The sequence below is a fragment of the Rhinichthys klamathensis genome, unplaced genomic scaffold, assembly GCF_029890125.1.
Source record: "Rhinichthys klamathensis goyatoka isolate OS25496 unplaced genomic scaffold, OSU_Roscu_1.1 h1tg000501l_1, whole genome shotgun sequence".
In the NCBI taxonomy this organism is placed as follows: Eukaryota; Metazoa; Chordata; class Actinopteri; order Cypriniformes; family Leuciscidae; genus Rhinichthys; species Rhinichthys klamathensis.
In genome coordinates this window covers 1,689,986-1,703,328 of record NW_026606982.1, presented here as the reverse complement: position 1 = coordinate 1,703,328, position 13,343 = coordinate 1,689,986, and the positions used below count along the sequence as shown (strand labels likewise).

The window sequence follows — 13,343 nt, the reverse complement described above, 5'->3', positions numbered from 1 at the left end:
TATCTGAAGGATTTAAGGTAAGAAGGCATGAAAACAATTACAATAAGAGCTACAAAATAACTGAAACACATCTGCACAATATATAAAACAGTCCATATCAAATAAATGTATAAAACAGCAAAATATTTAAAATAGTGAAATATAATTTATATTACATATATCATACATTATAGTTTGTTTATTTGATTATTGCTTTTACGTAGGCAGTGGGTTATTCCATGGCGAGTTATTACCTCTTGAAATAAAGGTGTTAAGTCCATCTCCCTAAATTAAACAGCCAAACCCTTGGTTAGCACGCATCATAAGACATCATTTATATATTAAATGAATACATCACTTCTAGCTTAACCCTGTTTTTATGAGGTTGCCTCAGGGGAAACAAACCCATTTTCTTCACTTTGCAAGAACATGATTCATGTTAGATAGATAGTAATAAAATGGTTTTAATAACGAGATGGCTTTGATGGATATTTAGTCAAAATTAGTATTTTTTTAAATGTATGATGCACAGATTTGCATGTTTGAGTAAACTTCACTTTGAAACATTCAAAGTTATATACATAGATTATTTGTATGAAAGGAGGAATTGCTTAAATGTGTTTGATACCAAGAAGCAACATTGGCAGAGGTTAGTTGTTAGTATTTTGACATCAGTAACATCTTATTTATTCATTTCGATTAATTAGTTAATTGTTGCCTACAAAGGACACCCGAGAATATATGTTGTAACATTTCTTTCACAATGCATTCAAATGTTAAGCAACATTTCATCAACTTAATAAATATTAACTTGATGAAGTAATAAAAAACATTCATCTAATTTCTGTTCATGTCAAGCATAGAAAACATGCAGCTCAGTTTTGCAGTTAGTAAATGATCTCAGTGTAATATTCAAGCATTATATAATCTTACCTTCACATTCAATTTACATGTAAACTCATTTTTTTGCATTATATAATCTTACCTTCACATTCAATTTACATGTAAACTCATTTTTTTGCAATGTGATTTGACTGACTTTAACAGTTTATGTCAGAAGTACAGCTTTTGAAAACGGATTTACCTGATGATTATAGATGCTTACATACATGTACACTATTAGTGTAATATGTTAGACCACCCTGTGTCTTACATCTTTCACACAGCTGCAGCTTACTCCATCATCCAGCAAAACAGAAGAGACATCTAGAGACAAAAAACACATTCATAAGAGCTGCTTTAGCAACAGTTGGTGTTTTACTTGAGTGCTTTATCTTTTTCTACTTTCCGACAAAGAGAACATAACATGGATAGTGTTCATTCTCTTCATATCAGAAATATGTCACATTCAATCTCATAATCAAGCTTTTGTTCAAAGCTGTATTTCAGTGGATTCACATTTATTTCTTTTAATAAACCAATCATATCATCAATAAATTATACAAAATGCCAGAGAAAACACAACACATTATTTTCTAGCGGTTCATGGTGTGTTGCTTTGTGATGAATCTACAGAATTGTGAGTTAATAAACAAACTGTGAATCATCAGTGGAGGAGTTGGCCATTTATTAAAACTAGGATGTTACAGCAGGTAACTGTGACTTAAGTTACACTGTGTGTCATCCTGATGTCACACTCACCCTTTATATCAGAGATTTCTTTCTCTGCATTTCCATTGACAGTTTGGGCTTGTTTTCTGTCCACCATGTCAGTCCTCACTTGTCCTAGAGTCCTGAGGAGACACATGGTGTCAAACGGGGCTTCCCCTCCGTCCGACAGCAGCTCTAAAACCTGTGTACACACATAACAAACAAATGTATTAGTCTTCACTCACTGACACCAGCATCCAGATCTGAGAATGAGATATTAGTGCATTTTCACCAGACATAACACTGTCAAAGAAATAAAATTCAAATGCACAAACCTGCAAACATTTGTAGCTCTTAAGCTCACTCAAGTTTTCCTCCAAGAACAGCAGGTAGATGCTGAGGTCATCATAGCGCCGGGTAGTAGGCTGCAAATCCAGCACGTGTCCGAAAGCAGGCAGTAGGTGGTATGGACGGAGGAACTGAGCGCGCTGGTGCTGGCGAGCAGGTTGGAAGGCAGCGTAAACCACAGCCGGCACTAACAGTAAATACACCACCAGATTCATGCAACTTAGGAGACGAAAAACACCCACTGCCACCAGCTTACACTGAACTGCATCTGGCACCACACTCTCGTTAACTAAAATACCTGGAGACACACACACACACACAAACACAATTCAGAGAACAAACATCATAAAATGATTAGACACACACCAATCACTCTCATATTTTTATATTCATTCTTGAAGTGTATCACGTCACGTGTGTGGAAATTTACACAAGCACACTATCTAGCACACACCTCTGCGCAGGTTACAGGAGAATTGATCACTGGGTGAAACCCAAAGGATGTAGTAGGTCAGATAAGAGCAGGCCAGCAGTAAAGTGAGGAATGTTAAAACCCGACAAAGTAGATATTTTGCAGCCAAAGCCCATGATAAGCGTTTTGTCTTCAAGTACTGCTCTACCAGAGGGTACTTAAAACAAGCTTCAGTCAGTTCCAGACCACTGAGAGTGAGTGAGAAAGAGAGAGAGAGGAGAGAAAGAGATTTTAAGATTAAGGTTAAGATCAGTAGAATCAGAATAGGCTATTATGGATTTATAGTTTTGGGATATGATTGATTGAGGGGGGGAAAGGAAATAGAAAGGAAGTTTAAATAGCAAAGATGTCAGTTGTTCACAAGCATTAAGAAATTAACTAAAATAATAAAAGGTAAGATGATTAGTGAATTTAATTGATGCCTCAAAAGACTTTTTGTCAGTGATTTTTAAAATACACTACCGTTAAAAGTATGGGGTCAGTATGATTTTTGAAAGAAATGAAAAAATAATAATACTTTTAATAAGTAAGGATGCATTAAATTGATGAAAGATTTCTATTTCAAATAAATGCTGTTCTTTTGAAATGTTCTACTTCCTACAACAAAAAAAGATTCCCCCTGAGGGTCCCTGCAATTTTTAGACTTCCGATGCCACCGATGTTTTTGGAGCACTAAATCAGCATATTAGAATGATTTCTGAAGGACCATGTGACACTTAACACTGGAGAATCATGATCAGATGAAATCTCTAAATTACCCAAGTTGACAGAATGTGTTAAAGATATAAAATATTGGTTGACCTGTAATTGTCTTCTATTAAATTCAGATAAGACTGAGGTATTACTTACTGGACCAAAAACCTGTACACAGAATCTCTTAGAATACAAGTTGCATTTAGAAAGATGTACTGTTACTTCATCCTCTACAGTAAAAGACCTGGGTGTTATATTAGACGAGAAATATATTTCATATGTTACAAAAATATATTTCATATATTTCATATGTTACAAAAACAGCCTTCCACCTCAGAAACATCGCTAAGCTACGGAACATGCTATCTGTTTCTGATGCAGAAAAGTTAGTTTCATGCATTCATGACCTCTAGACTGGATTACTGTAGTGCATTGGGTGATTGTCCTTCATCCTCAATAAACAAGATACAGTTAGTCCAAAATGCAGCTGCTAAGAGTTAAAATTTGATCATATAACCCCAATTTTATCATCTCTACACTGGTTACCTTTAAAATTTCGTATCGATTACAAAGTATTGCTACTGACCCTAAATGGTTTAGCTCCTGTGTATTTAACCAAACTTCTATCGCCCTACAATCCTTTACATTCTTTAAGGTCACAAAACTCTGGACTTTTGGTGGTACCTAGAACATCTAAGTCCACTAAAGGAGAGGGCAGAGGGGGGGTTTTGCATTTGGCTCCTAAACTCTGGAATAGACTTCCTGATGATGTTCAGGGCTCAGGCACACTCTCCCAGTTTAAATCTAGACTAAAGACGCATCTCTTTAGCCAAACATTCACATAATGCGTAACCTTGTACTCCAGTTATATCATATCAAATGCACATGATTATCTACTTAATGTTATATGAACAGCAGCTACGCTAATTATTTTCCATTTGCTTTTCTGTTTTATCTCAGGATGCAAATCTCAAGGTAACTAGAGAGTACATTAGATCCAGTTAGGATCCAGCCTCATATGAAGATTTCAGATGCCCCAACACCTGTGAACAGATGACGGCAACACCTGCGAGGACTTGAGATGACGCCAACTCTGAATCAACATGCACCAATGCCAAACCTCTATTGAAATCACAACTTGTAATAATTCCTTCAATGAGCTCACTGTCTCTGCCTAAAATGAATACATATTAACTAACTGCATGATTTGTATATGTACATTTCTGAAACACAATACTTGGACACGGTCACCTCTGATAACAGATCCCTCTAAATTGTAATGTAGACGGATGAATTTTCTGTAAAGCTGCTTTGAAACGATGTGTATTGTGAAAAGCGCTATGCAAACAAATGAGAATTGAATTGAATTGAGAAATGGCTGCTGAAAACTCATCTTTGCCATCACATGAATAAATGACATTTTAAAATATATTCAAATACAAGTCTTTGTTTTTTGAATGTGCACTTGTACAGTGTTGATAATGAATTAGGCCGTTTTAGAGGCAGCTCTCAGATACCAACCCTGGGAGAATCAAAAACTGTATTTGTCACAACTGGAAATTTAAACTTAATAGCTGGAGTTTTGACAATGTTCACAGCACTACACCTGTGTGGGTCTTCTGCAATGTCTTTGTCTTGTTTGATTGTGAGGCTCTTGGCCAGGCGGATGGCACGGTTGTAGCAACGGTCAAGTTCCTCCATGATAAAACTGAGATCAGAGGATAGGGAAGGGGTAGCCGTGAAACGCCAGAAGAGAGCAGGAATATACAGGAGGACGGCGACCAGCAGAAGGATATAAGGGAAGAACTGAAGGTAAAGAGACAGAGTATAAGACAAACACAAGCAACAAGGGACCTCTTTTGATACGACATTGTTGCTCACGTCATGACCAAGTACATTGAATGTGAAGTAGACCTACACTACCTTGTGTAGATGAAGGGGGGCGCTATCAGCCCCATTGTCTGTAGGGTGATGCTCCACTGCGGCCCAGCAAAAGGAGTCCACATACGCAGCCTGTCTCAATGTGAAGTTAGTGGGTGGAAAACATGTGATCTGAGTACCTAGAGGAATTACACAAGACCATGTCATTTTCTTACCTGAAGAGACTGAAAGAGCTATATGATGGAAATTTGATTAATCTTATCTAAAAGAAATCCTCAAATATGCTACTTACAGTGTTTTTGCATCTTTGTTATGAGCAAACAATATTTCTGATTAAACTTTGTATTTAAGTAAGTGCATTATGTTGGCCTGCTTTGTGATAATTGTATCTATGTATAAATCTCTTTCAAAACAACCAACTTATGTTCATCACCATAGGAGCAGTAGAAGAGACCAGGAACAATTGCTTCCTTCATAACTTACAGATTACTAATGTACATAATGTTTCTTAATGTCTGTGAAGTACTTCCAAATGCAACGGTACCATCAACATTTTGGAGTGATTCTTAAAGAGATAGTTCACCCAACAAAGAAAATTATGTCATCAGAACACAAAAGATGATATTTTGAATAATGTTGGTAACCAAACAATATTGGAGGCCACTGACTTCCGTTGTATGGAGAGAGAGAGAGAGAGAGAGAGAGAGAGAGAGAGAGAGAGAGAGAGAGAGAGAGAGAGAGAGAGAGAGAGAGAGAGAGAGAGAGAGAGAGAGAGAGAGAGAGAGAGAGAGAGAGAGAAAAAAAGGGGGAAACATTTCAATACATCTTTTGCGTTCCACAGAAGAAATAAAGTCAGTTTTGGAATCTCATGAGAATGAGAGCACATGTTGACAATTTTAATTTTTTTGCAAACTATCCCTTTGACAAGTCAAAGTATTACAATCATCCTCATTGTGGCGATTATACCACATGGAATATAAATTATATCCACTGCATATCAAAAAAAGAGCACAGCTTTTTACATCAAAAGTCTAGAGTAAAGTCTGGAACTACTGATGGAATAACGATTGGTTTTAATTTAGAATATTTTATTTTTATTTTCAGTAATAGTGTAACGATAGACCTTACAATGACAACAATGAAATCTTGTATGGCTGCAAGTGTTGCAACAACCAAGAGATAAAATAGATCAAACAGATATTAGGGTAACACTTTACAATAAGGTTCCATTAGTTAACATTAGTTAATGCAGTAGTTAACATGAACTAACCATGAACAACACCTCTGTTCAGCATTAGTTAATATTTGTTAACGTTAACTCACACATGTACTAATGCATTAATTCACATTAACAGCACGGTTAGTTAACATTAGTTAATGCATTAGTTAACATGAACTAACCATGAACAATGCCTGTAAATAGCTTTACTGTTTTGTAAGGTTAACTTACTGTACATATTTACATTAGTTTACGTAGCAGTTGACACACACTAAGTATGAACATTTCTAACTCACCATGTTACCCTAAATGTAAAAATACTGTTGTGTACCTTATCAACACTCTTTCATAAGGCATTGATTTGTTGGTAAACATAATTCTACAGCGGAAAACAAATGTTAGTAACACATCAGTTAATGTTGAATAAGTGTACACTTTACAATAAGGTTAATAAATTCCATTAATAAATGCTTTATTAATGGAAAGTCATGTTAATAAAGAGTCTAGATGTTAGTAACACATCAGTTAATGTTGAATAGTGTACACTTTACAATAAGGTTTATAAATTCCATTAATAAATGCTTCATTAATGGTAATTAATGTTAATAAAGAGTCTACGAATGTTAGTAACACATCAGTCAATGTTGAAATAGTGTACACTTTTCACTCAATCCAATAATAAATACTTATTTGAATACAAGTAATGATAGTAAAGTGCGTATAAACATGAACAACATATTTTTCCGCTGCAGAATTATGTTTACCAACAAATCAATGCCTTATAAAAGAGTGTTGATAAGGTACACAACAGTATTTTTACATTTAGGGTAACATGGTGAGTTAGAAATGTTCATACTTAGTGTGTGTCAACTGCTACGTAAACTAAGTTAACCTTACAAAACAGTAAAGCTATTTACAGGCATTGTTCATGGTTAGTTCATGTTAACTAATGCATTAACTAATGTTAACTAACCGGGCTGTTAACGTGAATTGATGCATTAGTATATGTGTGAGTTAACGTTAACAAATATTAACTAATGCTGTACAGAGATGTTGTTCATGGTTAGTTCATGTTAACTAATGCATATGGAACCTTATTGTAAAGTGTTACCTAAATGGGTTTGATTGCTAGAGTTTGTCTTAGCAGAATAGTCTGGTTTGGTTGTGATTGTGTGATTGATGCTAGCCTACTTCTGCCCCCGCCTCTCTTTTACTGAGACAGATAACACGCCCTCGATAGCAGTGGCTAAAATAAGAAAATAAACAACGGTCACAATGTGAGTGGCACGACTGGCCGGCCCCAATAATTATTTAAAACTAATTAAGTGCATTTACACTGCAAAATACGATGTTAACAGTTTGCAGCATGCTTATAAATCGCTATTCATCTCATGTTTTTTTAACGCGCATATCTGACGCGCCCATTCTGGATTTACACACAAAACCGCAATGATGGTCTTTGTTCAAGTAACGTAATCGACAATAAGTTGTGTAAAAAATACGTCCTTCGTTGTTTTTGGAGAATGTTTAATAATATTCTGTTACAGCCTAAAGTTATTCTCGATTTAGCCAGTCTTTCAACAATTGGCAGCCTTTTGGTACAAATCCGTTAAAAGGTATTAAGGCTTCATGTTTTTGAGTTTGAACCTGTTTATCTCCATAAGTTCAAACCACTCTATCTTTATCGGACGTTTCAAAGTAAACCTTGTTGACGTTTTACGCAAATCCCGGTAGCTGTGATAAAATGTTTTTACTGACCCACAGAGACTTCTTGCGCAAAGGCGAGTGAGATGAGTAACAAAGGAAGCCCAACCGCGACAAAACTGACCAGTTTGTCTGTGGCCAGTTCCAGCCGCACGCCTTTATACTTAGATTCACTCTGTTCTTTCAATAAAAAATCAGAAAACACATATTCAGTCGCAACGCGCGCTATAGCCATTGTTAAGATGAAATTAAGGCTTTGTCAAGTGCACCGCTAGTTCCGGTGGGCAGGGTTACGCGCACGGTTCACCGACCAATAACAACAACACCAGAGGGAATCAGAAACTGGATTTAGTCAGTCGTCCTACTAGAATTATTCAATCTTCTGTAAGATTAAAAAGCGCATTACACACTTTGACATAAATACCCTCTATTATAGTTAGGCTACTTATTTTATGAAACAAAGAAAAACGACCTTATGAAAACTAGTCAAATAAAGGTAGCAATAAAGTAAGAGGGATTGTAGGCTATTTGTCTAGTAGTAAACAAAGATAATAATAATGAGGAAACCTTGAGAATATTACAATATTTTGATTATACAGTTATTGTGGTTCAATTCAAATGAGCTCTATTGACAAATTGTACATTGTATTGCCAAAGCATTTATATAAACAGGGAAAATAAAAATGAACAAAGGAGAATTAATTGTATGATGAACAAGATAATTTTAACCTATTAAAATATTTACCAACTAATATATGTACACACGTACGCCTATTTGTTTGAGGGGGAAAACGATATTTGAAGAAACATAGTGCAAATGCTTGCTAGTTCTGTTTAATTTGTTATGCAAGCTGCAACTGTTTTCTTTTGCCAAGAGGCCCCCATTTTCACCCAAAACCACTGCATGTAAATGGCTAAATGGGCAAAGACCTTATTGGCCTTATTATTTGATAAAACTGCATGGAAATTGTTTGTTTGGTTATGCAGTTATTTAGAAAATCCTGTTTAAAATTAATAGAAAAATAATGTCCTTGTCATGGGGACATTACTTTAATAGAAATTTAGACTGTAGGTGTAAAGAATGTCACAATCTAATGCATTATTATTATTAAACATTACCATACCTTCAAAAATATGCAATTACATTAAGCACACCAAAAAAGCAAACAAATCAAATAGCCTTTGTTTATTCATTTCATGAATTTAAGAACTGTACAATGGCTAAAAACAATTGTCAACACTCAATCTACTCTGTCAGGTAATCAATTAGTTCACATTTACAATTTAGCAATTTTTTTAATGCAGAAAATGCAGACAAAACATGTAAAAAAAACAAAAAAAACCACCCTGATTTACTCAAACATTGACTCTGTCTGACAGCCTTTGTCCATCCAGATTTAGAAACAGTTTTTGAAAGACCTCGAACTGCAGGTTGGATGGGTACCTCAAATCAAGAGCATAAATGATGCCCATAAGCAAAGTGATGGCACACACAACAGTCTGAATTTCCTAGAGTACCTCAGCTCCTTCAATTACAATTAACACTTTTGGTGGTTGTTGTGCACCTTCTGGATGGACCACACAGATCCCAAGGATCATTTTGATTTCTCAGCCTGGTCACAGTCCTTGAAGTTAGAAAAAAGCACAAGAAACAAACATTGTGTGTGGTTAAAACAACAAAACATCCCACTAAACTTGCATTACAAACAGAAACACAGAATTCGTTTTTTTTTTTTTCAGGGGCAAGATTTAAGAAGTACAAAACATAACACTTTGTGAAGGCAGCTGAATCCATCACAGGTTTTCATACCCTGGGTCGCGAGACTTAAAAAAAAAAAGGGTCGCCATGATGATTTCAGTGGGCATTTGATGTCAATTTAACATCAATATGACATCAAACATTGATGTCAAAATTACGTCATGAAATAGGTCAAAAATGAAAGTCAAATTGACGTCAAAGTGACAATGTGAATTTGATGTCACGATTTTGACCTCTGCTGATGTCATTTTGATGTCATGCTTTGTTGGCATTTGATGTCAATTCAACATTTATTTGACGTCAAGATGTCATGATGTTGATGTCATTTTAATGCTATTTTGATATCATTCAATATCAAGCTTCGATATCAATTCAACATAAATGTGACATCAAACATTGATGTCAAAATTAAATTACATCAATTTATTGACATATTTTGATATCATTTCAATGCCAAGCATCACTCAATTTCAACCTAAATGTACATTGACTGACAATATACACATACTTTGAGATCTGATATGTTTTTTGGGTTGTTGTTTTTTTGAGCAGTGTAATACAGTGGGGGTGCTATGGATTCACACTTCCAGGGCTCTCAAGTGCCCGTAAAAGGGAACAAGAAAGCAAACATTAAAATGGGCCCTGGCCATTAACATAACTAACGCTTAGTACCCATCAGTAGTAGGCTACTCTACAGTATATAGACAACTAAAAGATAATCCACATTATAGCCTAATCACATGCAGTAGTCAGAGGTGCAGATGTGTACTAATATATGATAATGGATCGAGTCAAACCTTTTGTTAATATCTGTTAATAGTGTCATATGTCAGGATCTCATTTCACTGCTAGTAATCAGTCCACATTTTGTACTGAATTGTAGAATGTGAACATTCATTCAAAGAATCCCATCCCCACACCCCATCCCTCGGGTGCTTCGTACCCCCAGTCTGACAGGCGGGTCTATGACCAGCGCCTGAAATGGCTGCAGGACCGCCTCTGCTGGGCTACATCCATCCCCCACCCCTGTTGCAAGTCTTGTTCATGTAGAGTGTACTGATTGTGTGCTAATGTTGCTGAGGTGGTTTTTTTCCTGTTCCCACACTGTACTCCTTACACAAGCATAGTCTGTATTTTCCTCTTGAAATTTCTCACTTGTGAGACAAATAAAGGTATTATCTAATCTAATCTAATCTAAAGCCAGAGAGCAGTGATTTCAAAACATCACATTCGTCCGGGCTCTTCCCTATAGGCTATTGGTGTCTCATTTCCATGGGGAATATTTTTACCCCTATGTCTTGCCACTATGTTTCGAAGGACACGGTGTAGGGGTAAAATGAAGGGGAAGGATAAAAACAGAGAAATGGGATTGGGCCTAAATCTACATTGTTTGCAGCAGCTCCTACCTTCCGGCGCCCAGTGCCCCCTACTCTGTCCGGTGCAGCGCGCAAATGGTTGGCCATCAGGCTACCAAAGGGAGCTTCTGTGATGCGGGGTTGTGACTTGGATGGCACCTGAAAAATGTAACAGCAATTGCCATTTATCTTGCACATACTGATCAAAATAAAAATCATGTAGAGAATAGAGCTATAAGTGATGTATAGCTCCATACTCCATCCCCCCCCCCTCCATATAGTCCCAAATCAATCTCTGCCTAGGAAATCACCAAGTCTTAATCTACATTGCTATTTGTACTCGTTGTGAATAAGCAGGCCAAAAGAAGTAATTATTTTTATTTTTTTTTATCACTTTTACTCACGACCTGGCAACGTATGATTCCATTCATTATGCTAAGCTAAGCTAGACAACTAAGACAATGCATGCACTGAGACAAAAATGCATTTGCCCACCTATCCAAATGTAGGGGAGACAGTGAATAACCCCAATTTAAAAAAAAACGGTGGAGTGTTCCTTTAAGCGTTTTTCACGTTAAGCGTTTTGGAATATCCCCTTTGTACAGCAGGCGCCGATGGCCGAAACAAAGTGCACAATTCAGATTCAGATTCTGACTGCAGTTGAGCCGAAGGCAACACATTCGATTCAACTGAATTAGCAATAGGCTTTATGCACAGCTTCACTACTTCCTGAACTTCAACCAGCCCTTTGTTTCCTGTCTGTCATTATTGGACAAACTGATTAATCCAGGTGTGCCTGATTATTGTTACAGAGGCCAGGCACACCTGGATTAATCAGTTTGTCCAATAATGACAGACAGGAAACAAAGGGCTGGCTGAAGTTCAGGAAGTAGTGAAGCTGTGCATAAAGCCAATTGATCTTATAATAGTGGGCGAAGCAAGCACATTTCTCAAAATGCTAATTGCTTCAGTTATAGCACGATCCCTCTCCATGATTGCAAATGCGGTAAATAGGCAGGTTACTTCCGTGTACGCACAAATGACTTCCTTTTACACTGAAATGCCTTCCGTTTGCACTGAAAAGTTCACGCACATCCACATATGAAATCACTCGCATATACATACTCAACTAAAGCATGCATTCACATTTTATTTTGTATGTTTGCATTTTTTGCAGTGTTTTATGGATGTGTATGGCGCATCGGGTTTATATGTATGTGCGAGTGTTTATAGGTGTATATGCATGGAAGTTTATATGTATATGCGAGTGTTTATAGGTGTGTATGCGTGCAGCGAGTGTATATGTATGTGCTAGTGTTTATAGGTGTATATGCATGGAAGTTTATATGTAGCCTGTATGCGAGTATTTATAGGTGTATGCGTGCGTCAAGTTTATTCACAAGTGTATATGCATTCATTACTAACATAATATGTATTGGTATGGATTTCATATTAGTGTGCACGTGTATTTCATATATGTATTTTGAACATCCAATATGTATGTATATGCGAGTAATTTATAGGTGTATATGCACGTGTGTTATGTGTGTATTGATAAGCGAAGTTTGATTTAAATCCCACGTGGCACTTCATAATATTACATCATATTCTGTACAATATTTTTTTATTATTGCATTTTTAATAACACATTGTAAAAAATTCAATGCAGCAGCTATTTTTGTTTAGAACACACTTACTTTTCTCTGCCATTGGGAAAGAAATATGTAAAATGTCATGGGACAGTATATGGATGGCTGCCATTGCAACCATAGACAGTAAAAGAAAGATTGCAACTTAGATCTTATTCAAATCTGTGACAGCTTCCGGTGCTGTGCTGGGACTGTAACGGTCACCAGCTGGAGTGCCCTTGAGAGCCACCAGAGGGCACTCCACACAGACTATTATCACTCCCTCACAAACTACATTTCCCATAACTCACTGCCCGGACTCATCATCACTGACTGCATTCACCTGTGTCTCATTACCCTGTTAGTCTCAGCCTATTTCAACCTTGTTCACTCATTCACTTACTGCGAAGTTTTGTATGTTGTTGCACTGCATTTCCGAGCGGTTTCCCTGGTTTTATGCCTCTTGGTTTTTGGATTTCTTGCCTGTTCCTTGGATTACTCTTTTGTCTCTGACCCCTGCCAGTTTTGTTTGTTTGTTTGGACTGCCAACCTGTGTTTTGACCCATTGCCTGTATATTGGATTACGTGTCTGGGTTGCCCCTTAATTAAAGCTGCAATTGGAACTCTATTCTCGTGTCTCAGAGCAGTTTGTGACAGGTACGCTGAAATTTTTTTAAAATATTTCATATGCTTAGGAAATCATTATACATTCGTT

General features: G+C 36.6%; 1 protein-coding gene across 2 annotated transcripts; it reads right to left on the bottom strand.

The window, feature by feature from the left end:
* Nucleotides 1-702: 702 nt before the first annotated feature.
* On the bottom strand, nucleotides 703-8,188 carry panx1b (pannexin 1b). Of its 2 annotated transcripts, XR_008804146.1 has the most exons (8): nucleotides 7,941-8,188; nucleotides 5,006-5,142; nucleotides 4,689-4,888; nucleotides 2,372-2,577; nucleotides 1,905-2,215; nucleotides 1,621-1,771; nucleotides 990-1,185; nucleotides 703-936 (listed from the first exon to the last, which is right to left on the bottom strand). XR_008804146.1 is itself a non-coding variant. In XM_056237829.1 (7 exons), exons 1-7 carry the CDS (start codon nucleotides 8,119-8,121, stop codon nucleotides 1,112-1,114), a joined length of 1,260 nt encoding a protein of 419 aa, XP_056093804.1. In that variant the 5' UTR covers nucleotides 8,122-8,188; the 3' UTR covers nucleotides 938-1,111. The 2 variants fall into 2 exon arrangements, 1 of the variants encoding a protein (XP_056093804.1); XM_056237829.1 differs by lacking the exon at nucleotides 703-936 and having other exon boundaries at nucleotides 938-1,185.
* Nucleotides 8,189-13,343: the final 5,155 nt, after the last annotated feature.

Coding starts and splice junctions, on each gene's coding strand:
- panx1b (XM_056237829.1), bottom strand. CDS start 8,121: ATGGCTATAGCGCGCGTTGCGACTGAATATGTGTTTTCTGATTTTTTA. Junction 5,143..7,940: donor TGCGCAAGAAGTCTCTGTGG/GTCAGTAAAAAC, acceptor TAATTCCTCTAG/GTACTCAGATCACATGTTTT. Junction 1,186..1,620: donor AGAAATCTCTGATATAAAGG/GTGAGTGTGACA, acceptor TTTTGTCTCTAG/ATGTCTCTTCTGTTTTGCTG.